This window comes from Periplaneta americana, chromosome 7 (genome assembly GCF_040183065.1).
Source record: "Periplaneta americana isolate PAMFEO1 chromosome 7, P.americana_PAMFEO1_priV1, whole genome shotgun sequence".
Lineage (NCBI taxonomy): Eukaryota > Metazoa > Arthropoda > Insecta > Blattodea > Blattidae > Periplaneta > Periplaneta americana.
The window spans coordinates 174,342,082-174,366,868 of record NC_091123.1 but is presented as its reverse complement, the minus strand read 5'-3'; the positions used below and the strand labels follow the sequence as shown (position 1 = coordinate 174,366,868).

The 24,787-nt window shown below is 36.1% G+C and overlaps 1 protein-coding gene across 1 annotated transcript in view; it reads right to left on the bottom strand.

Moving 5' to 3' along the window:
* Positions 1 to 24,787, bottom strand: part of Setx (Senataxin) — a 92,690-nt gene that overhangs the window by 2,941 nt on the left and 64,962 nt on the right. Inside the window, exons 14-19 of the mRNA XM_069831933.1 lie at positions 13,840 to 13,989; positions 12,670 to 12,812; positions 9,992 to 10,148; positions 5,382 to 5,629; positions 4,270 to 4,413; positions 3,197 to 3,386 (exon numbers count right to left, since the gene is read on the bottom strand). Of these exons, the coding sequence (XP_069688034.1) occupies positions 3,197 to 3,386; positions 4,270 to 4,413; positions 5,382 to 5,629; positions 9,992 to 10,148; positions 12,670 to 12,812; positions 13,840 to 13,989 (1,032 nt within the window). The remainder of the gene's footprint in view (positions 1 to 3,196; positions 3,387 to 4,269; positions 4,414 to 5,381; positions 5,630 to 9,991; positions 10,149 to 12,669; positions 12,813 to 13,839; positions 13,990 to 24,787) is intronic.

Below are 24,787 nucleotides of genomic sequence, written 5' to 3'. Positions count from 1 at the left end.
CTGTAGTAGTGTTTACATCTGATTAATGGTAGTGGGGTTGTGATGTAGTTCTTAGGTTCACCACCAGTGTTGATTTGCAACTGTACGTACAAAGGTCGCTCACTTAATTGCATGACTACATCGGTTGCTAAATTAACAGATGGATAGGGAGAGGTGGACCAATTCCTTGGCCTCCACGCTCTCCGGACCTAAATCCACTAGACTTTTTACATATGGAGGCATTTGAAAGCTCTTGTTTATAAAATCCCAGTGCAAAGATGCAGAGAGTCTTCGCGCCCATATTGTGAAAGGCTGTGAAAGAATACAACATTCTCCAGGAATACATCAGTATCTCTGGGATGCAATGCGACAGCAGGTTGATGCATGTATTAATGCTAATGGAAAATATTTTGAACACTTCTTTTAACGCAGAGTTCCATGTGGTATGTTCAGGGCTGGGTATTTATGGAGATCGCGAAAACCATGACATAACAGATATACAACAGATTTTTTCTAATCTTTACAAATTAAGTGATTCTGATTAATAATATACAGATAAAACAATCGCGAAATAGAGTTCTAATAGCGAAATATGAACATATTCGCGAATTATTATTATTGCGTCGTTTTATAGTGAATTTCGTATTCTGGGTTTTTTTCCGATTTTTTTTTTCATTTGAATTTGTTATGTATCCAAGTAGGCTAAATTACATGGTATTCCAGGTGTTCTGATTACATAATACAATTATTTAAAATGCTTAATCATATGATTTATCAATTTACAAATTTAATTATTTGCTAATACACCCTAAAAAGATATTTATGAATGTTTTCGCCTGTATGGCGTCATCAGATATTCAAAATTTGACGAAATCTAAAAATAAGTCCATTAAGTTGTACACAGTAATATGCATAACAAAAGTTGAATAATTTATCATGAGTTTTATATGATGGAAAATCTTATATTGGGACAATGTTCAATTTTGAATAATTTGTGTGTATGTATACATGCATTAACACTGCAATAAATTAATTTAAAAAATATTAAAAAGGCATAATAAAAGTAAAGATTTTTAAAAGAAAAAAGCATAAATCTGGTTGCCTAATTAAATAAATCTATTTTCTATAAATGTAAGCTTCAGTGCGTCATTTTTGTACCAAATTCATTTCATTTCATTTAACTCCAATGTCATTTTATCCGTCTTTAACAAGTGCCCTTAATATTTTGTATACAATTTCGGTATTAAATTAAAGTTGTATACTTTTACCATACCTTAACATCAAATACCCTCAAACGTACCTCCTTTTATGTTGTAATACTATTCAGTTAACCAAATTTTAAGATATGGTCACAAAATCAGTAATGATACAAGAGCCCCCAAGTAAGATGACCAATATCTTAAATTTGTAAGCAGCAGAAGTGTTTATAAAAATAGTTTTGAGGTTTCCTAGTAAGATACACACGTCTGCACCATGTTTCATAGGAAGAGTAATTCGAAAGTCACTAGCAAAGGTAAAACACATAAATATGATTTGATAATAGTACATTATGCAACAAGCCTATAATTTTTTTTTTTTAGTAGGTTATTTTACGACGCTTTATCAACATCTTAGGTTATTTAGCGTTTGAATGAGATGAAGGTGATGATGCCGGTGAAATGAGTCCGGGGTCCAACACCGAAAATTACCCAGCATTTGCTCATATTGGGTTGAGGGAAAACCCCGGAAAAAACCTCAACCAGATAACTTGCCCCGACCGGGAATCGAACCCGGGCCACCTGGTTTCGCGGCTAGACGCGCTAACCGTTACTCCACAGGTGTGGACGAGCCTATAATGGTAGTAATTAAGACGCGAGTATGTTTGTTTATGAAACGAGCGCAAGCTTGTTTCATAATTTTCATATGAGCGTCTTAATTACCATTATAGTCAAGTTTCATACGGCTTTTTATGCTCGACCATATTTCTAACTTGAAATTATTCATAAGTATTCATGCTATTCTTATCTGACTGAGGAGTGGAACTGACCTTGTGCAATATCTCGTAAATTGTGAGATGTGTGCAGACGCGAAAGTATTGATTTTTTCCGAGAAACAAATGTCGACATTGACCTTGATATAATCTAGAGAGTAAAATAAACATTAATCTTAATATAACCTTGAAATTGAATTAATAATAATAATAATAATAATAATAATAATAATAATAATGATAATAATAATCCATGGCGCTACAGCCCGTGAAGGGCCATGACCGACCAGCCAGCTGCTGGCCTCACGCCCACATGCTGAAGCAGAGGTGAACGATCATCCAACCAGAATGGAGGTATCGTGTGGTTAGCACAATGATCCTCCCAGCCATTATAGCTGGTATTCACAACCAGATTTCGCTACCTATCATAGCTCCCCAAGTGCATCACGAATTGGGTGGGCACTGGTCCCATACACTGGCCGAAATTCATGAGAAAATTTCTTCCCCCACGAGGACTCGAACCAGTGCACATTCCGTAACGCGAGTCCTAGGCAGGATGTCTTAGACTACGACGCCATGGCGCGGAACTTGAAATTGAATTAGACATTGAAAAACGAGATGACAAATTGAATTTATTTGAATATTATTTACAATTAACGCTAATTATTATAGTAACAGAACTGACTTTATTTCAAATATAGATGATTTATTGTGCAATTGGTGAAATGATTGCATATCAGAGAATAATTGACACTTGCGCTTTTATATTGCTACAATGGTATTTTCTGATTGGTGGAACACCTGAACTTCAATGAATAGGTGTACTTTAATGAGTTCCATTAAAGGGCTACTACCAGGTGTATAATTACTACATTTCGGCATGGTCGAGCATAAAGTAACCTTTCCTTACTGCTAAAAGGAAATTTAGGTAATTTTAAATGAAGTAGCATGATGGTAATGTTGGTGGCTACATTGCCATTATAGTGTACACGAATATCATGTCCCCTTGCACTTAGTGTTTAGAATAACACATGATTTACTTGTTAAATTGTAAAGATCAGATTCAGTTTTAGCTTACAATTAATAACTTCCGTGCTAATACTGATATTCAGTCGCCTTTTATGATGAAGTCACAATGTAAGATTTTACCTAACTGTGTTTTATCATTTTTCATTCACACACTTTCACACGGGGACTAGATGACCTGTGGACACTACAGTGCGCAACATACCACACCCTTACCCCTACCCGGAGAGAAGTGAAGTTTCCACAGAGCAAGAGTGAGTAGCGAGCTCTGGTCAAAGCCACATTAAGACGCTGGGAATCTGCTAAGAAGCCTATGCCTCCCGTCCTCACACATGACATCACGATTACGTCACGTTCCTGTCCCTGGAAGCTGTCTATTGTATTCACTTCCACATTTTTTGATAAGTGAGAACTGCAACAAAAGTAGATCCATCTCAATATTCACGTACAATACAATTAATAACTAAAGCAAAAAGAAAGAATAGGTTCAAGAAAGGAAGAAGAGTGGGAAAACAGACACAAACACAAACAGAGTGGGAGAGAGAACAGAAGAGAAGACTTACTTTCGTTATTTTCACAAATATAGTCTAATACAGTCATTTACATAGGTAATTACTACTTGGCGAATATGAATAATTTTGAGGGAAAAATTGTTCCGGGGCCGGGTATCGAACCCGGGACCTTTGGTTAAAAGTACCAATGCTCTACCAACTGAGCTACTCGGGAACTCTACCCGACACCGATCCAACTTTTCCCTCTATATCCACAGACCTCAAAGTGGGCTGACAACTGTCAAGCAACCTACACTGGGTGCACACTAACTCTGCGTGACTTAAATTGTGGTTTTCTGTAACGAACAGTGACGTGTATTATGCAAATCAAGCTTTCAAGTTGGATCGGTGTCGGGTAGAGTTCCCGGGTAGCTCAGTTGGTAGAGCGTTGGTACGTTTAACCAAAGGTCCCGGGTTCGATACCCGGCCCCGGAACAATTTTTTCCTCAAAATTATTCAAATCAACTTTACAGGGAGTTGCAAATCAAGATTTCAGGTATAACTCCCTGTAAAGTTGATTTGAATAATTTCGAGGGAAAAATTGTTCCGGAGCCGGGTATCGAACCCGGGACCTTTGGTTTAACGTACCAACGCTCTACCACTGAGCTACCCGGGAACTCTAACCGGTTGCAGTGCAAGAGGTCAAATGACTTTATTGTCAAATGCCTGGCATTAGAAAACAACAACAACAACATTAGTAATTTACAAAAAAAATTTTCCACACATATTTTAACATACACGTACCTGAATTGTAGTATCTTACTTATCATAGCCCTCTGCTTATGGTATGGGGTAATTATGCCTATGCTTAACTGGGTGCCAAGTTTTTCCAATATTCCCACAGTCAGTTGACTCACAAGTTCGGCCTCTCCAGCATTTGACAACTCCCTGAAGCAAAATCCAAATGTGACATATACCTCTACTAGAAACATCAACAACCAAATTTCTTGGTTTGCATATTAGTAATACATTAAATTGGAAAAATCATATTAAAGAAATAACCCCCAAACTTAGCTCAGCATGCTTCGCAATTAGGTCGTTACAACAATTTCTAAACAGCAGTATCTTAAAAACAATATATTTCGCCTATTTTCATTTCATTGTGTCTTACGGAATAATAAATTCTGCACATAGCAAAAATATATTCTTATTACAAAAAAAAAAAGCCATTAGAATAATAGTTGGAGCAAAGGCTAGAGAATCATGTAGATTATTTAAAAAAAAATTAGAGATTCTGACCTTAACGAATCAGTACATATACTCTTTAATAAATTTCCTCTTATGTATTAAAGAAAATTTTCCAACTAATTCAGCCATACATAGTATAAATACCCGCAGAAAGAAAGATTTTCATACACCATCATCAAATTTATCATGCTATCAAAGGGGAGTATGTTACATGGCGATAAAAATGTTCAATAGTCTTCCTGAAGACATTAAGAATCATAGCCAAAACCCTGCATTATTTAAGGTAAAACTAAAAAATTACTTAATATCTCACACTTTCTATTCTGTAGATGAATTCTTGACATTTCACAGTACTGTGTAAATATTTTAATACTATTAAATGGTTAACATATTACATTGTATAAAATATTATTGTTATTAAGGTATTAATTCTGTACATATTTCATATTTGCATTTTATATGTTAAACATACGAATTGGACATGTTCTTTATTCTATGCTAAAAATCAAATGTAAGAATATTATGGAACGAATAAATTTATCTATCTTACAAACGAAAATTTCATATATAGCCATCCTACGCAGATCTGCAAGGCATTAAATGTGCACGTCAAGTTTTATTGCAGAAGTTATTAATATTGATTTTGTGAAAGAAAAATTCCATCTCACCCATTATCATGTTGTTTGTATTCAAGACTAAGAATACAATATGGCACAAGTGGACAGACCCTTTCTGCAGACAGATTAGATGCTGTGTGTAAACGGCCACTGTAGAAAAACCGGTTGGGCCACATACATATTTCTGAGTGCATACGGTATTGTGTTCCTAGGAACTGTACTGGATTTTTTACGGTGTCTTCAAAACATTCTTGCAATCTTGCAAATAACGATTTTCCAAGGCCATTGTCTTTGGCCACCTGCAAGATGAGTCAAATGCATAGGAGGTAATTCATTGTAACTGCAGGTTAGTATTATTATTCTATATTATTAAATTGCATTAGAATTTTGCTATTTTACAAACTCTGATGTCATATAGGTTTAATAATAAAGAAATACAAGATAACTAAGTAGAAAAATAGAATACACAGATAGAACTCTTAGTAATATAATGCATATTACCAACGTTAAAGGAATATGATATGCAGAACTTATACTTTTTGCTGTAAGAAAAATCCTAATGTAAACATAAGCACGTTGCTGTCATACCCGTGATTGGCTCCCAGTCGAAACACTCACACGACGCAGGAAAATATAGTTCATATTGGGAAACCATAATCTTGTATTATTTGAAAATAAAAAATTGATTTCTAGTTGCTAAATATGATGAAACATCTAACTTCACTCATATGTAAAACGCTATGTAAAAGAAAAGCTACATTTATATTTTGTTATGTACTATAAACGTGGATGAATGCCAACAGTAATACTGATTAGTCTGTTCTTGTAACAAGCTGGCGTTCACATAAGCACATGAAACTGAAATATGGCTTCTGCATCCTCGGTGTGTGTGGTTATTAATCATAAGAGTGGAAACCCTCTCAAAAGGGGAGAAAAACAAATAGTCTTAAATGTATATAATAAGTTAAGTGAGTTGAATTCAACGTTATCTTTTCAGAGCAAGTCAATCAGACCGCATGCTCCAGCTGGAAGGGATAACTGACGCTGTTGTGGACCGTCTCGTCATAAATCCTGCCGACGATAGTTCTGATGACTCCAATTTGTCCGGCAGCAATTGACCTTATACCTAACTTTAAAATAATTGAATTACAGTAATTATAAAGTAAATGTTTTCTAAGCAAACGAATGCATAGTAGTGAGGTTAGGCCTACTTGACGAGTAACGGGAAATGTTTAACATGAAACAGAATGTACAACAGTAGGTGGGAACATGTACTGAGAATCTATGGCGCCAAATAGCGGCCAATGAAGCCTCACTTCAGTCACGTGCTATTCTTTATATTAGGATTTTTTTTACAGCGAAAAGTTTATAGTTATAGGCTTGTGCAGACCATTTACTTTGGGGTGTCTCAAAGTAGTTAATAAACTGCTGTTAATTCTGAGTTCCAAACTGGCATGTTAAGGTAAGCGTTCACTACATCGTATCGCACTCCTCGTACGAATCGCACGCAACGGATATTTTAAGTGCAGTGTGTTCACTGTAACGGCTCCACCTCATCGCCTCATCGGATTCCCTATCAGTTGTTTAAAACATGACGTCATAGATATTCACATTGCTGAAAACAGAGGAGTTTTGAGGTTAGGTCTATTAATTATGACTGTTAGCGAATAAGAATTTGTAATTGCTTCATGCGACTTAATTGAAGAGGAAGAAACAAAAGAAATATTGGTTACATAATATATATTGTGACAGTGACGTGAGATTCGAACTCACGACCAGCGTCCCGCAAGAAAGCAGATCGCGCGGGCTTCACGGAGCACTGAGGGACGGCGCGCGGCGGGGAAAGGGCCTACGCGGCGAGAGAGTGGAGAGAGAGTGCGCGCGCAACTGCTGCGTACGGAGTAAAGGGGGGACGGACCCTCCCGACTCTTCGAGAAGTCCGTTGAAGTGGAGATATCCAGATAATTCTCTGCACACCTGTAGAAATTTCTCGTAACTATGATTTCGCTATAAAAGAAGAAACGCCAGCCAACTCGAGCAGTTTTCAGTTGATTAGTCAGCCAGTCAGTGAGAAAGCCAGAGCAAACAAGCCAGTCTTGTGTACCGGAGTTCGGCTCGAGTGTGCTCCGCAACTGTGCCAGCATCCGAAGGCCTGAGTTCGAGTGCAGTGGACCGCAGTTGGAGGGACCTGAGTTCGAGTGCAGGGGACCGCAGTTGGAGGGACCTGAGTTCGAGTGCAGGGGACCGCAGTTGGAGGGACCTGAGTTCGAGATACTGTGAACTCGAGTGACTGAGCTAGAAGAACTGTGAACTGAGAACTGATAGTTCTGATTTGTAAATAGTGCTTTGTAAATATTAGTTAAGATTAACAGTTCATTGTTGTTCGTAATAGTCCAAGCAAATTGTCATTGCCGTCAGTGGAGTGCTATAACGAATACTGTGTTGAGTGAAAATTCTATTGTTGACGAGAGCGTTTAAGGTGAACTGTAGAAAGGAATTATTGTTGGAAGAATAAAATCCTATTGTTGAGTGGAAATAAAATTCACAATATGTAAGAAATGACTTGATTACTGTAATGGGAACGCCTCAAATTATATAATTCTTCGCAATTTTCTACAAGCGAAATAAGTTTTCCGTCTGCCATTTTGGCGCGACACTGAACATGGCACAACATAATAGTAACAGTTGACCAATTAAAATTGATGTATTAAAGAAGGCCATGATCGCACGCATCGGAAAAGTTGCCCATCCGAGAAACGTGGATGGATATGCCGAGAGACGATGCGTGCGATACGATGTAGTGAACGCGGTTACATAACAATTACAGCAAAGATAGTCTTTTTCCGATCCGTACGATACGATGTAGTGAACGCTTACCTTAATAAGCTCCCATGTGTCGTAGTACTTGTCCAAGTGACAAATATTTTGCAATAAAATCATTACAGAACTATTTTTTCAATTATCATTCGACATAAAGCTCACAAATTGCTTGCGATGTTCGGTTGAAAGGCAAGAGACTAATTCCCTCCCTCACTTTCAGGATGAAAGTCCTGCGCACAGTTTGATCCTGTGTACAGTGACGAATTTGTGATACAGAAGAAGAGAGGCATCTAGAGGAACGAACCGAGAGTGACTGATTTATTGAAGGTCTTCAAAAGATACTATCCCTCTTTTGTAGGCAACATAATACAGACATATTCATTCGAAAAACATACTACCTAGATATACTGCTAAATACTGGACACACCATACAAGTAAAAAAAAAAAAAAAAGTTGTAGAGGAATTTTTAATTCATATTGCTTTTATCTATCACTTGTCAAAATATTTGCACGTATATCTGTAGCACACTGTATGGGCTATTCCAAATGAAATCGATCAGTAAAAAACCTCGCATTCTTTTATACTCTAATTTTTTCCCTATTTATACAAGGTGCTGAGGAGAGTGCATTTTCAAAAATATATTATCGAAAGTCAAACGGTTTTCGTATTATTGAGCGACAAATTTAGCGTATTTTATAAAAACAAGCCTCTTTCAACGCTCAGAACTCTGGAACCATTTACTGCAGAACATTGAACGAGAGCTTATTTTGAAGCTGACATTTGGTAGGTTATGATAAGAAGTAATACTTATTTTTATTGTATACAGAGAGACAGATAATCTGATTTTACTTACTTTTAGGCTTTTTGCCCATTTGTAAAAATGTAAAAAAATATTGAGGAAAAAACCTTGCATTATTAAGAGGGATTCGGCATTGTTTGCTTAATGGTATGGCAATAAGTATCGAGGGTATTAAATAGATTATTTTCACACGCCTGGACTTGAACGGCTCAGTACCGCACGCACTGGCCGAGAGATGAAGATAAGCAAGCGTTGGGGTTCATTTTACTCCTGTGTTTATGAAACCCTGTGATAAAGCTAGCACAGCCATGACTCCTAGACGACACATCACGTGTTTATGTCTCCTGGCCTTGCTTACCTCGGCTAGCTCCTGCCTCATAGTCAGCTGGTTAGTTCACACGCGTACTATTTATTTTCTTTATTTGATATTTTCAATACTTTCTTATCAACGTTGCACCAGTAAAAAAAATATGTGTTTATTTGTACTTTCAATGCGGAATCTAACCACATATTTTAAAAATATTTTTTCGTGGGCAAAGGCGTCTTAATGAAAAAAAATCTAAATTTCTCCATTTCCATAAAAAGTAAGAAAAACTGTTACATGTCAATATAAACTTTAACTTTTCAGCATCAAAATAAACCATGATTTTGATCATTGGGTGAAAGGGTTTCGGAGCCACAACAGTTTAAAGTTGCTAATTTTATGAAAATACGATAAATTTAAATATTTTTAATTTGAACACTATGAAGTTCTGATGCCTCAAACTTTGCACAAAGCATTGTATCACATTTGTCTACGGATAGAAAAAGTTTAATTGTATTTAAAAATTGCAAGGTCAATTTTCTCTATATTTCAGTCGATATGAGATGGAATAGCCTGTATAGTATTCAGATATTTAAAAATAATTATCTCTTCTTTGTTTCTGATATACTTAGAAATTGAAATAGTTATTCTAGTTCATTGTATTTCATTGAAATTAACATAATATAAATTACAACTCAGGAACTTAAATTTTAATGTTGTTAGGCTAAGTTATTCACCTTAGAGAGGACAGTTCCTGGAAGCTGTTTGGCATCGCCAACCAATACAAGTGTTGTGACACCCAGCATGAGTGGTATTAGGGTTTCTACCTCCTGGCTTTGAGTTGCCTCGTCTATGATGCAGCAGGTGAATGGATGAACTGACTTCTCTCTGCCACTTGATATATGCGTACAAATAAAAATAAATTAATGCAACTATTAAACATCACACAAAATGATTAAACGAAAGGGATACTGAAAAACTATATACAGAGGGTGCGAGAAAAATGTATACACTCTTTCAATGACTACAACGTTAGGAATTATTATGATACAGAAAAGTTTCAAAATTAAAAATAATGTGAACCAATGTAGAAACCAGTCATTTATTGAAAGTGTTCAAATTGTTTGCCATTGTGGTCCAAGCACAGCTGATAACGCTGACCGATGGAATCCAAAATGTTCCTAATCATTTTGATTGGCATTTGGGCCCATTCTCTTTCAATGGCTGCTCTCAACTCCTCGATTGTAGCTGGTTTTGTGTTGTAAACATTGTACTTGACATGTCCCCACAGAAAAAATTCCATCAGAGTCAAATCTGGTAAGCGAGGGGAGTACCCGGTACTACCTCTTCGTCCTATCCATCTGTTCTGCAGGAGGCTGTTAAGATAGGCCCTCACGTCGCGTGGTAGTGGGGAGGTGCTCCATCCTGCTGGAAGTACAATTCTTCATTCCTAAACATCTCTTCGATGCATGGCATGGCGGATTCCTTTAGCAAGTTGAGGTAAATTGCACCAGTCACGGTACCACCAAAAAAAAGAAAGATCGAATTAAACCAAATGCTGACAAACCACACCACACTGTAACTCCTGGTAAGTTCACATGGTGTTCCACTGTCACATGAGGATTTTGCTTGGTGCCTTGATCTCCAGAGAACAAGGTGCCGGTGCAGGTGTTACATGCTGTCTCTTCTCACTTTAGAGATCTCTTGGATATGGAACAACAAGTTTTGATGGAGAAATCATTGCAATAAGTGAATGTCTCAGGAATCTTCTATGCCACATCAATAAATTTAGGAATGCAGTTATATTGTCAGACTCCAAAGCAGCTATTCTATCAATCGTCTCTAAACACACATCTTCATCTCAAACAGCAGAAATAAATAAAATGCTCTCTCAATTAGTATCACTCAATAAAAGAATTGTATTCCAATGGATACCATCCCATTGTGGAATCCTGGGAAACGAGAATGCGGATGCTTTAGCAAAGAAGGGCAGCACTGCTACTTACAGACCTGTTACTAAATCTACGTATTACTCTGTGAAGAGATTTATTAAATCTACATACTTAGACTTCAACAAACAAAATTTGATAACTCAATCCCAAGGGAAAAAATGGAACTCTCTGCATCAAAATCCACAGTTAATTCCCGATTTACCACGAAAATCGTCTGTAGCTGCATTTAGATTGGCAACAGGCCATGATTGTTTGGCCAAACACCTGCATAGAATTGGAATATATCAGTCCTCTAACTGCCCATTGTGCAACTCAAACCAAGAAATGGATTCGGAACACCTCAAAATCTGTGCTTCAGTGGCTGATCATGATAATATCTTTGAAAAATATTGGAGTGCAAGAGGTCAAATGACTTTATTGTCAAACGCCTGGCATTAGAAAACAACAACACCACTTGCTTGGTACAACTCACAAAATTCAATTCTCCGGTCATGATCATCTTCATTGAGAGCGTGGACTAATATAGGAATAAAACTTTTCCATTGAGCACACTTCAAAACGCGATGGACACTCGATTTCGAAAATCCTGTCTCACGAGCCGCTTGCCGAACAGATTTTCTAGGAGACTGCTGAAACCTTTCGATGACTTCTCTTTCTCTTGTGGGGCTGCTGGATGTTCGTGGTCTTCTGGAATTGTTCTTATGGACATTCTGAACAGTTCCTTCATCTCCAAACTTATCTCGCAAATGAGCAATTGTGAGTCGCGTTGGTAAATCTCGTTTAAACTCCATTCTAAACCGCCTTTGCACTTCACCTATGTTCTCAGTCTTCCAGTAGCACTTTAGAATTAATTTTCTTTCCTCGAAGTTTAGCCTGACTTCAGCCATTATTTTAAGTAATTGATTAACTAGCGGACTTACTCGTGTTAATTATGTAAGTTTGTGCGGCTTACAGCTGTTTCAGTGCTTCATCACACCATCCTCAGAGCCTACTAGATCTCTGCATCATCTCGAACTTCTCTGCCTGTTATGTGGATGTGTTTGATTGTTGAAAGGTGTTGAAAAATGGAGTCAAATAGTGTGTGTACACCGAAACAGCTGTAAGCCGCACAAACTTACATAATTAACACGAGTAAGTCCGCTAGTTAATCAATTACTTATGTTCAAGTGTTAAAAGTAATGTACGGAAGATTCAAAATGCATTATTTTAAGCGATCACACTTGAAAAAATATTAAAAAGTGAGTTAGTTATGAGCTATTAAAGAGTGTATACATTTTTTTGGCATCCTCTGTATTAATAACTTATTTATATAATCAATTAAGTAATTTCTTTTTCACAGAATCAAATGTAAAAAACTAAAGCTTCAGACAATTGATTCTCACAGTATTCGTGTAATCTCATCTTAAGTCCTCTACTCCGCATGTTGCATAATCATACCCGTTACAGTTAAGAGAAACACTTACTCATTTTCTTTTGTAAAAATGTGCTCCATCTGGTTGCTAAAACATGAAGACAATGTAGTAGCTACGATGTCAGCGCCAAGAAGTAGACGAGTCTGTGCATCTGTTTCCATGCGTCTAATTTCCCGTGGGTCAAGAGCAGTATTCTGAAACAGCATTCGGTACACATTTCAATTTACGATTCTAAATTGGAATTAAATTTTCATCATTACAAGTTGTTTTAATATACAGGGTGGCACACGAAATGTCATACCATTTAATTATCACATAAAAATTTTAATATTGTTGTTTCGATGTTTCTAACTGCGCTAGTGGATGCCACAATTCATGGAAAGTCCGATAGGTAGCATCACAGTTTGGATGTAACCATAGCTACGAGCACAAACATCAATTTGTGAAATGGCGGACAACGGGCAATTGACTGTTGAACACAAGGTGAAAGTTCTTCTATGTTGTGAGTAAACAAAACGTTCGATTATGGACTAGGGAACCTCCTCGCATGCTGCATGAAAAAGAAATGTTTAGGGCAAAAGTTTCCGTATGGGCCGCAATTTCGATTCACGGAATCATCGGTCCAATTTCCTTCGATGAAACTGCCAACCAAGCTCGATACAAAACCATGTTGGAAAGCAGTTTTATCCCCCATCTCATGGCAAAAGGTCTCACTATGGAAACTCAGTGGTTCATGCAGGATGGAGCCCGTCCACACGCTGCAAACACCGTTCTGGATTACCTGCACGAGATGTTTGATCTTCATGTGATGTCACATCGACATGTGTGCGGCAAAATGTGGCCGCCTCATAGCTTGGACATTAATCCATGCAATTTCTTTTTATGGGGATTCCTAAAAGAGAAAGTGTACCAAAGGAGGCCAGAAAATGTGGTGCAGCTCAGAGTCCTTCTAGTGGAGTTGTGCCGTGCGCTATCTGAAGACTTGTGTCGAAAAGTGGTGACGAATGTAAGGGTTCGTTTGCAAGAGGTTGTGAGGCAAAACGGCGGTCATATGAACATGTTCTGCATTAGAGATAAAATTCCAAATCCTATTTATTATTTCTGCATAATTTTGTAAAGCTTTAATACAAATCAATAGGTGTTACGTGTAAAATAAATGGTATGACATTTCGTGTGCCACCCTGTAGTTTAATACACCTCTTCTGTTGCAAATGAAACTACCTGAGTCTTGCATCTTCTCATTTGAAATAGCTTTCTTTCAAGTTCTACAAGTTTAAATTCAGTTTCCCTCATAGAATCCTCGTTATTCTTCTGTTTTGCTGAGTCAAGAGCCATTCCCAAGGAGTTTCTGCGAGCCTCCAGGTTCCTTATCTGAAACACGTTAGAGTTATCAGTAAATTATTCTAAATTTATCACTTATAACATCAATAAAAGGTAAAGGCATCCCTTTTACATGCCATGAAGGCGCTTGGGGGGGGGCATGGAGGTAGAGTTTCATGTTTTCATGACTAAGGCAGTGTGGTGAACACTACTCTTTTATCTCCAGAAAAGATCCAATACTCAATTTGATATTTGTTTAGGGTGACCAGATCAAAATATTCAAAAGCAGAACATTTGAAGGAAAAAAGCATGACATTTTGGAAAAAAAAAAAAAAAAAAAAAGCCTGACAACACATTAAATTCTTTTTCATTCACTGAGAACAATAAAAACAACAGGCAAACACAGTACCAAAGCTATTAATCTTACAATTTCATTGTTCATACTTCTGTGAAGAGGAAATGCCCTGCAGTAGCTTTGGGGATTTCAATGTAGATCATCCCATATTATTTGCAGATGACACAAGTATAGTAATTACAGCCAATAACTCCAACACATTCCAATCTTCAATAGAGGAAATTCTCTTCAAAATATGTGACTGGGTCTCAGTCAATAAATTGGTATTAAATTGTAATAAAACTAACATAATTCAATTTAAATCCTGTGCAAATTCAACCTCGCAAATTTCTAGCGCAATAATTAACAACAGATCCCTATTAGAAACAACAACAACCAAATTTCTTGGCTTAAAAATAGATAATGTGTTAAATTGGAAAAATCATATTAAAGAAATTACCCCCAAACTAAATTCAGCTTGTTTTGCTATTAGATCTATGCAAAAGATAGTAAATATCAATACCTTAAAAACAACATACTTTGCATACTTCCACTCGGTAATGAGTTTTGGAATAATATTCTGGGGAAATTCCACAGATAGTAACAGTATATTTCTATTACAAAAAAAGAGTAATTATAATAACAGTAGGTGCCAAATCTAGGGAGTCTTGTAGGACTATTTTCAAAAAACTACAAATAATGTCCATGGCTTGTCAGTATATCTTTTCATTAATAATCTTCCTCTTATGTAATCGTGAAAACTTTGCAATTCAACAGTTCATAGCATAAATACACGTCAAAAAAATGACTTTCATACTCCATCAGCAAGTCTATCGTGTTATCAAAAAGGAGTGCGTTATATGGCAGTAAAAATTTTTAATAGCCTCCCTATCGATATAAAAATGAAACTCAAATCATAAGATTATTTAGGGCCAAATTAAAGAAGTACCTAATTTCTCACGCCTTCTATTCTGTAGGTGAATTCATGACATTCAATAACACTTCATGAAATTGATACTAAAACTATGTGTTGTATTGGTAGACTATATTGTAAATCTCGTCTGTATATATATTTCATCTAGACTGTGACTATAAATTAAGACTTTATAATAGTATTAAGTTTTTTTACTTGTTCCATATTCTAGCTGTAAAGCAATGTATGAATACCATGGAATGTTAAAAAATACAATACAATACAATACATTACAATAAATAGGTGTGAAATTCTTTACATGTAAAATGCTTCAAATTATATTGTACTGTTACAATACGCTTTACTAATTCTACTGATAGTTCCTTTCATCTGACTATTGGTACTAATTAGTGAAAATAATACTCTTTCAACATGGGAATTATGTATAACTATTGAAAAAAAGAATCGACATACATATATACAGCAAAGTTTGGAAACACTCAACATTCATAACCTGCTCAAAAAATGTTGTTTTCTAATGCCAGGCGTTTGACAATAAAGTCATTTGACCTCTTGCACTCCAATATTTTTCAAAGATATTATCATGGTCAGCCACTGAAGCACAGATTTTGAGGTGTTCCGAATCCATTTCTTGGCTTGAGTTGCACAATGGACAGTTAGGGGACTGATATATTCCAATTCTATGCAGGTGTTTGGCCAAACAATCATGGCCTTTTGTCAATCTAAATGCAGCTACAGACGATTTTCGTGGTAAATCGGGAATTAACTGCGGATTATGATGCAGAGAGTTCCATTTTTTCCCTTGAGATTGTACTCAATCCACTGAAAATCTATTGTTCCCAAGAAAAATGCTTCATCTTGCTTCAAAACAAATTCTTTTAGAGCACAGAATTCATAAAATGCATATTTTTCATAGAACAACAGAAACACATACTTTTGACCTCAGATTTTATCTTATATATTGTATTTCAATATTTGGTGCATTAAGTTGTTGAAAGGCAGAAAGCCGGACATTTTGGCTTTATCGTAAAAAGCCGGCCAGACACTTACAAAATATTAAAAAAGCAAGACATGTCCGGTGAAATCTGGATGTCTGATCACCCTATATTTGTTTGTTTGTAAGTCTTCCAAATTATTAAGTTTTATATTATTTCCTATGATTGATGCAGTCACTCCCATACTGTACTTTATTATGGCGAAACACAGTATTCCACAACCCTCTTTTTCTTGTGGCACACCATAAATTATCTATGATTGGATATGGCACATCAAAATGCTAATTCCCTCAAAAGCATATGTTACGACACTATTAATATTATAGATACGCCACAACTATAACAATAATAATAATAATAATAATAATAATAATGATATCAACTCTGATTACTAAAATATTATATTAGTATTATACAGTAATTATTATTATTAAACTATTATCATCATCATTATCATCAGAGCAGAAATCGACTCGTATTTATTAACATTGTATAAACCTGAAATCACTGTAGAAAATACTGGAAGTAGTTATTTTTGTATTAAGGAAGATAAGTAGTTTTTACTAGTCAAGGCAGAGTAAACTAAAAAATATTCTGAAAATGATTAGGTATTTTACTGTACTTTATAAAAATCTATCTCACTCCCCAAAATGACAAAATACATTTTTTATATTTCATACTTGTCTTCAATAATTATTCAGAAAAAAATTTTATTACAACAAGGATAGCTGGATCCTTCAAAGAATTTTCGAAATGTTTCTTTTTTAAGAATGCTGTGGTTTAGTACCAACTAAAACTTCAGAAACTAGAAGCAAATATTGGCTTTAAATATCACCCATGTTCAAGGAAGACCAATCATATTGAGGTATTTCAATGTAAAAGAAATTATTGCGACTGGCTTTACAAAAATTAAACAACGCAAACTGAAATATACATTAGAATATATTCAGATGATGTCAAAACGTATATTTGCATTGAAATCTGTAAATCATATTAACAATTACTTCACTTTCTCAAAGCAATTGATGAAATATTTAAAAAAGAAAATCCGCTCTCTAATGAGAGTGCTCCCAGGATCCAGCCCAATGATAAAGAAACTACTCAACACATTATTTATGAATAATTTCGAGGGAAAAATTGTTCCGGAGCCGGGTATCGAACCCGGGACCTTTGGTTTAACGTACCAACGCTCTACCACTGAGCTACTCGGGAACTCTAACCGACACCGATCCAATTTTTCCCTCTATATCCACAGACCTCAAAGTGGGCTGACAACCGTCAAGCAACCAACTTCGAGTGCACACTAACTCCGTGTGACTTAAATTGTGGTTTTCTGTTAACGAACAGTGACGTGTATTATGCAAATCAAGATTTTCAGGTATAACTCCCTATAAAGTTGATTTGAATAATTCCGAGGGAAAAATTGTTCCGGAATGTGCGGATTTACATTATTTATGTTACCAAATTTATTATTGTTTTTGTTTTTGTTAATGAACTTGTGTAAATTATGAATAACAAGAAGAAAGACAATAGTTGTTTGAGGTCAATTTCTTTAAATTAATCCAAATTGAATTGTTTATGCCTAATACACATTAAATATTTTTAAAGTAACATAAATATTTTTGAAAAATATTTCTAAAATTATTAACTTATTTCAGAATCTCTATATATGTATTATATAAAAGTGTATCTGAAGTTAAAAAATATACATTTAGGCCTACAGGAAACTACAAAAAATGCATAATAATTGTCTTTATATTAGTAAATTAATTCGATCACCAGACAATGACCGTTTTCATTTCTTAGCACGTTAATTTTACACTAATTAAGTGAACTGCCATATGCTGCCATCTAGTGAGCAAAATTACCAAATTATATTCTGATTATTACCAACCATAGTTACGTCAAACTTGTAATATGACATATGTTGAAGAAATTAAAGGGAGATAGATCTATATTTATACAAATTTCGTAACTTGCACAAAACATAACACTATCGAAAATATGTGCATGAACACAAAAAAAAAAACTGCGTGCACACACACATACACAGATAACATGCAACTGTTGCGTAATATGTGGATGCCATGTACACATATACCATAAATGTGATAATTAACACTGACAAAAATAAGTATGATGATACAAATTACACTAATCTTGACGAGAAATACAATTTCTATTTCATGTACAAGTATGTAAAATTAATCATTCGTGAATGTCTTCTTAAAAAAAATAGACAAAGGCACCAAGTAGCTATACCTGCAGTTGAACAAATACGATATTTGGAGGTTCGTCTATTTGGATAATTCCATATTTCAATTTTACCACAGTTTACCACATTGGCTGGAATAACAAATATCCTGGACTTTCAAAATGAAGTTTACATTCTTCACTTTATATACTTTTTGACAATTTGCTTTTCTCTGCATTAAAAAAAAAGTTTCAATCAATCTTCTTAATGTATCCAGCTGTTTGCTGACAACATAAAGTCCACTATAGTCCACTGTAGTCTATTCAGTTGTTGTTTTTCACGAGAAATGAGGGGTATTTTCATCGGTGTTCATTATAGATGCCTGTTGCTAGTAGCCAGAGGTGGGGTGTAGTCAATATATACTGCAGGGCTGTGTCTTCTGCAACTGGTACTGATGATTTTAATTTACTTCTTTTGTGGTTTATGGATGGACAGTATAGAAGAATGTGTTCCAGATCTTCATCATGATTATTACACCACAGACAAGTAGGATTATCAGAAATGTGAAATCGGCGTAGGTACAATTGAGTGACAATGTGACCTGTTCTGGCTCTTGTTAAAAATATTTGAACATGACGGGGCAAGTTTTTGTACATTTGCAGGTCATTTGGTTTCTTTTGTACAGACTGTAAAATTTTTTCTTTGTCAGAAGAGAGCCAATTGTTGATACATAGGTTTGTAAAATGAGACTTTACTGAAGCAAAAGCATTGGATAGAGATATCACTTGAAGAGGTCTTGGTTGCAAATATGTTGCCTGTTTTGCAATATTATCGACTTTCTCGTTTCCAAGTATACCACAATGACTAGGTATCCATTGAAATGTTATTTCCTTTTGGAGTTCTTTTAGTTTACTTAGTTGTTTCTGAATTGGAATAATTCTACGTGCATATAGGTTTGGTACATATTTAATTATATTAAATATAGCCCCCCTTGGAGTCAGTAAGTATGCAAATAGGTTTTTCAGAAATTTGATTAACACACTGAAGAGCAGCATCAATAGCTAGCAATTCAGTGTCAAGACTGGAGGAGGATGAACATGGTATGAAATAACTTCGTTGATATTTTGGAATATAATACCCTGCTCCTGATGTCCCATTATTAGGATTTAGAAATCCATCTGTATAAATTTGAAGGTTATCCTTATATGTACTGCAGAGTAGTTCTTCACTTTATATACTTTTTGACAATTTGCTTTTCTCTGCTTTAAAAAAAGTTTCTTTGTAATAAACAATTTGAAAACATTACCTGTAGTGTTTATTCAGAAATTCTTATTCTTTTAACAGGATAGACTTTAAAAAATAGTTCACAGTCTTCACTCTATACTGTATTGATGTGGTAATCAGCACTGAATAGCAATGGGCGTGTCAGCCCTATATGCTGACCACTTTTGCTTCAAAGGAAATAGTCTTGGTATTTATTTCCGTTCGAGGCTAAATTAATCCCAGAGCATAATGTACCCACAAGAGAGAAAATCCATCTCATTGGAAATCGAATCCATGACTGTCAAGTTTGTGGCAAAATTCTATAACTGTGCCCCATCAGATTATAGGAATGTGCATAGAAAAGATCATACTCACAACACACTTAAAATATGTGGTTCATTAAGAAGTAGGTACAGAAACAAAAAGTCAAAATTAAAGTCACACAAATACTTACTACTTTACTGTTAAACATCTACATTAAGACAGGATATGGAAGGCATAGGTCACAAGAAAAAGAAAATGAGTAATAGTACATTGAATTTCTGAATAAAACTGGTTTCAGCAAAATATAAAAGTCTCTTGACATTTCCCTTATATCTCTAATGCATGGATTTCTTTTTTATATAATTGGAAAGAATGCTCACCATACAAGCAAGAATAGCAGTCGTTTCAGTTCGATTATGTGGAATGACCTACGAATAGGTCCAGCAAGATTTCGAGAGAAGATTCAGGAAACCGGGGCCTAGCAGGCAAGCTATCAGAGATCTGGTAAAGAAATTCCAACGAACTGACAATTTTGCAGATGAGGAGCGTTCGGGGAGACCGGCTACAACACCACAAACAGTGCAAGCCATACAGGATGCCATCACATGGAGTCCCACCGCTTCTACGAGGAGACTGAGGAGGGAGCTTGATGTTTCACAAAGCACTGTGTGGCATACCTTACGCTATACGCCATATCACATCCGGATAATGCACAAGCTTGAACCTGAGGATTTTGCAGCTCACAAGCAATGTGTTTTGACTTGTTAGATGCAGTCGAGAATGAAAACCTGATGAACAATCTGCTGTTCAGTGATGAAGGGCCGTTTATGTTAGCTGAGTGAACAATTCTGTGGTGTTTGGGTAAAGGGAGATGTCATAAAAATGAGTCCGGAGATAAATGAAAATTAAACTTGGAACCCTTATTACAAATAATTTTCTACACAAATAAAACACATCAACTGCTTGTATTCTTTGATTTTTGCACACTCACTTGTATAATTTAACTTTTGTGTTCATCTGGGGAACAAAATTCCATCTGGACAAAAAAAATGACTTATACCCCTTTACCCGAACACCACAGAATTACAGGGAATACCTTTCTTGACATGCTACAACACTTCTTGGTACCCCAGCTGGAACAGGATGGAATAACAGACACCGTTGTTTTCCAGCAAGATGGTGCAGCACCCCATTTTGCCCTAATTGTAAGAGAATACCTGAATGAACACTTTCCCAATAGGTGGACAAAATTTGGCCGTCCCACTCTCCAGACCTGATGCCCTTAGACTTTTTTGCCTGGGGGTTCATTAAGTCTACGGTGTACCGATTATGGGTCGACACCCTATAGGAATTACGACAGCAGCAGACGGGATCATGCATGCTATGCTGAACAAAATCTACAGAAGAAAGATGGAGGCTCTGCCTAGACATAGAGAGCAACCACATTGAACTGCACTAAATGTAGTCTTTGGTATAGTATGTCTCAGAAGTATAGGAACTTTTGCAATTGCATGTCATTTTCCATAAAATGTCAAGAGACTTTTGAATCGCCCTGTATTTGTATGTAATATATTTGACACAATCTGAACACAATATGTGTTATATAATTAAACATATCAAGTTCTTTCAATACTAATAAATACAGGAGAATCTGTTTAATTGGGCTATCAATTATTCAGGGCAGCCATTTATTTGGGAAAAAAACTGGAAACAAATCGATAATGTAACTGTTACCTGGGTCACTTCATTGGTACAGTGTAAGCAGAGAGGGAATTTTTAGTATGTGTGGCAGCGGAATTTCGTCACCAATAGCTGGCGAGAAATAAGCAGCAAAAAAAATTCAGAAGTGCTTTGCTCACTGAGTTGCAGATCCAGACACTACCTGTACTGAAAATGAAGCAATTTTGGATATGCCACTTGTGCTGACCTTAAGTGAGTGATCATATACTGAGTGTAAAGGAAACTATAACCTCCTTTGACAAAACATGTAATAGATTGGGCCTCAGTAACACTCTTATGACGAAAAGAGCCATTGGTGCCTTAAGGGTATAAGTACGTGAATAACCACAAATATTATCAGAAAATGCAGACTCTAAATTTCTAAAATTTTATTAGAAAATAAACTCACAATTGGACAAAAATTACAAGGTACCAAAACAAGACTTATTAGAACTTAAATATCTGATAAAAGTATTAAAAAAACAACAAATAATTTCTGCAGTTACATCATTTGGTAACCATAACATTGCTATGGTCTCTCTGACATCTTTAATATTTTTCCTGCATGTAATAAACACTTATTTCTGAAAAGTAGACTACTCTCAGACATGTAGAGTTGTTTATTTTAATACAATTAATTGTTTATTTGTTCTATATAAAATATATTAAAATTTACATAATGTTGTGACCTAATTTTTCTATTTTAAAACAAATGGGCATTATTGTAGTCTATCTTTTGCATAAATGCATGTTAAATCAATGTACAAAATTTCAGAATTCTATCTCTAATGGTTGTGGAGTTATGAAATAATGTGTGAAAATTGTCAAATTTTGGAAAATTTAATTTAAAATAAAAAGTGAATTCTTAAAAATGTTATTAGTAACCTTTTTTTAATACTTTTATTAGATATTTACGTCGCGGTCTAAGGCATCCCACCTAGGACTCGCGTTACAGAATGCGCGCTGGTTCGAGTCCTCATGGGGGAAGAAATTTTCTCATGAAATTTCGGCCAGTTTATGGGACCGTGCCCACCCAGCATCATGATGCACTTGGGGAGCTACAATAGGTAGCGAAATCCAGTTGCAAATGCCAGCTATAATGGCTGGGGGGATCATCGTGCTAACCACACGATACCTCCATTCTGGTTGGATGATCGTCCACCTCTGCTTCGACATGTGGGCGTGAGGCCAGCAGCCGGTTGGTCAGTCTAGGCCCTTCACGGGCTGTAGCGCCACGGATTATTATTATTATTATTATTATTATTAGATATTTAAGTTCTAATAAGTCTTATTGTGGTACCTTGTAATTTTTGTCCAATTGTGAGTTTATTTCCTTATAAAATTTTAGAAATTTAGAGCCTGTATTTTCTGATAATAATAGTGGTTGTTTACGTACATATACCCTTAAAGGATTCCGAATGGATCTTATGAAATTATCGCTATGTTACCAATGTTTGAAATTTATATTTTATTCCTTGTCTGTATTATTTACTTCACTGTATTTGTTTATTGTATTTTATGTCATAGGTTTATATATATATATATATATATATATATATATATATATATATATATATCTGTGTGTGTGTGTGTGTGTGTATGTACAGGATGATTTCATTCAAAGTGTACAAACAGCAGGAGATGATTCCTGAAAAGATAAGGAACAAACGTGGTATAATGAACATACATCCGGAAATGCATAGGTTCTATGCTATAAGCATTTATTTATTCATTCATTCACAATACTACAATGCAATGCATGACGCAGTGTCATGAGGCCACAGTTAAAGGAGTTGCCCGAAGTGATTCCCAAGGGCCTCAAGGCATGCGTGTACGTGCCGTAGCAGAGACTGCCGCACACGTTCAAATATTCCAGGCTGCATACGGATAGCGTCACAGGCAGCGTGAATGTGTTGTTCCAGTATACACGACTGCTTTGAGATGCCCCCACATGTAGAAATCTAACGGGTTGAGGTCAGGTGACTGAGGAGGCCATGGAATTGGCCCTCCTCATCCAATCCATCGACCGGAGAAGATGATGTTGAGATGCCTCCGCACGGTAATATGGAAATGGGCTGGAGCACCATCATGCAACAGCCACATAACCATTCGTACTGCACAAGGAACGTCTTCCAACAGGAGAGGGAGGGTCACCCGCAAGAAATTGAGATATACCTCACCTGTGAGGCGTCCTAAAAGGACGACTGGTCCAACGAGACAGTCGCCAATAATCCCTGCCCACACATTGAGGCTGAAACGGTGCTGATGTTTCACTTCCACCATAGCACGGGGATTCTGCATATACCATACATGATTGTTGTGGAGATTGATGATGCCGCCCCTCGTAAATGTTGTTGTTTTCTAATGCCAAGTGTTTGACAATAAAGTCATTTGACCTCTTGCACTCCAATATTTTTCAAAGATATTATCATGACCAGCCACTGAAGCACAGATTTTGAGGTGTTCCGAATCCATTTCTTGGTTTGAGTTGCACAATGGGCAGTTAGGGGACTGATATATTCCAATTCTATGCAGGTGTTTGGCCAAACAATCATGGCCTGTTGCCAATCTAAATGCATCTACAGACGATTTTCGTGGTAAATCGGGAATTAACTGTGGATTATGATGCAGATAGTTCCATTTTTTCCCTTGAGATTGTGTTATCAAATTTTGTTTGTTGAAGTCTAAGTATGTAGATTTAATAAATCTCTTCACAGAGTAATATGTAGATTTAGTAACAGGTCTGTAAGTAGCAGTGCTGCCCTTCTTTGCTAAAGCATCCGCATTCTCATTTCCCAGGATTCCACAATGGGATGGTATTCATTGGAATACAATTCTTTTATTGAGTGATATTAATTGAGAGAGCATTTTAGTTATTTCTACTGTTTGAGATGAAGATGTGTGTTTAGAGACTATTGATAGAATAGCTGCTTTGGAGTCTGACAATAAAACTGCATTCTTAAATTTATTGATGTGAAATAGAAGATTCCTGAGACTTCCACTTATTGCAACGATTTCTCCATCAAAACGTGTTGTTCCATACCCAAGAGATCTATAAAGTGAGAAGAGACAGCACGTAACACCTGCACCGGCACCTTGTTCTCTGGAGATCAAGGATCCATAGGTGTATAAATGAAGCCAGTTTT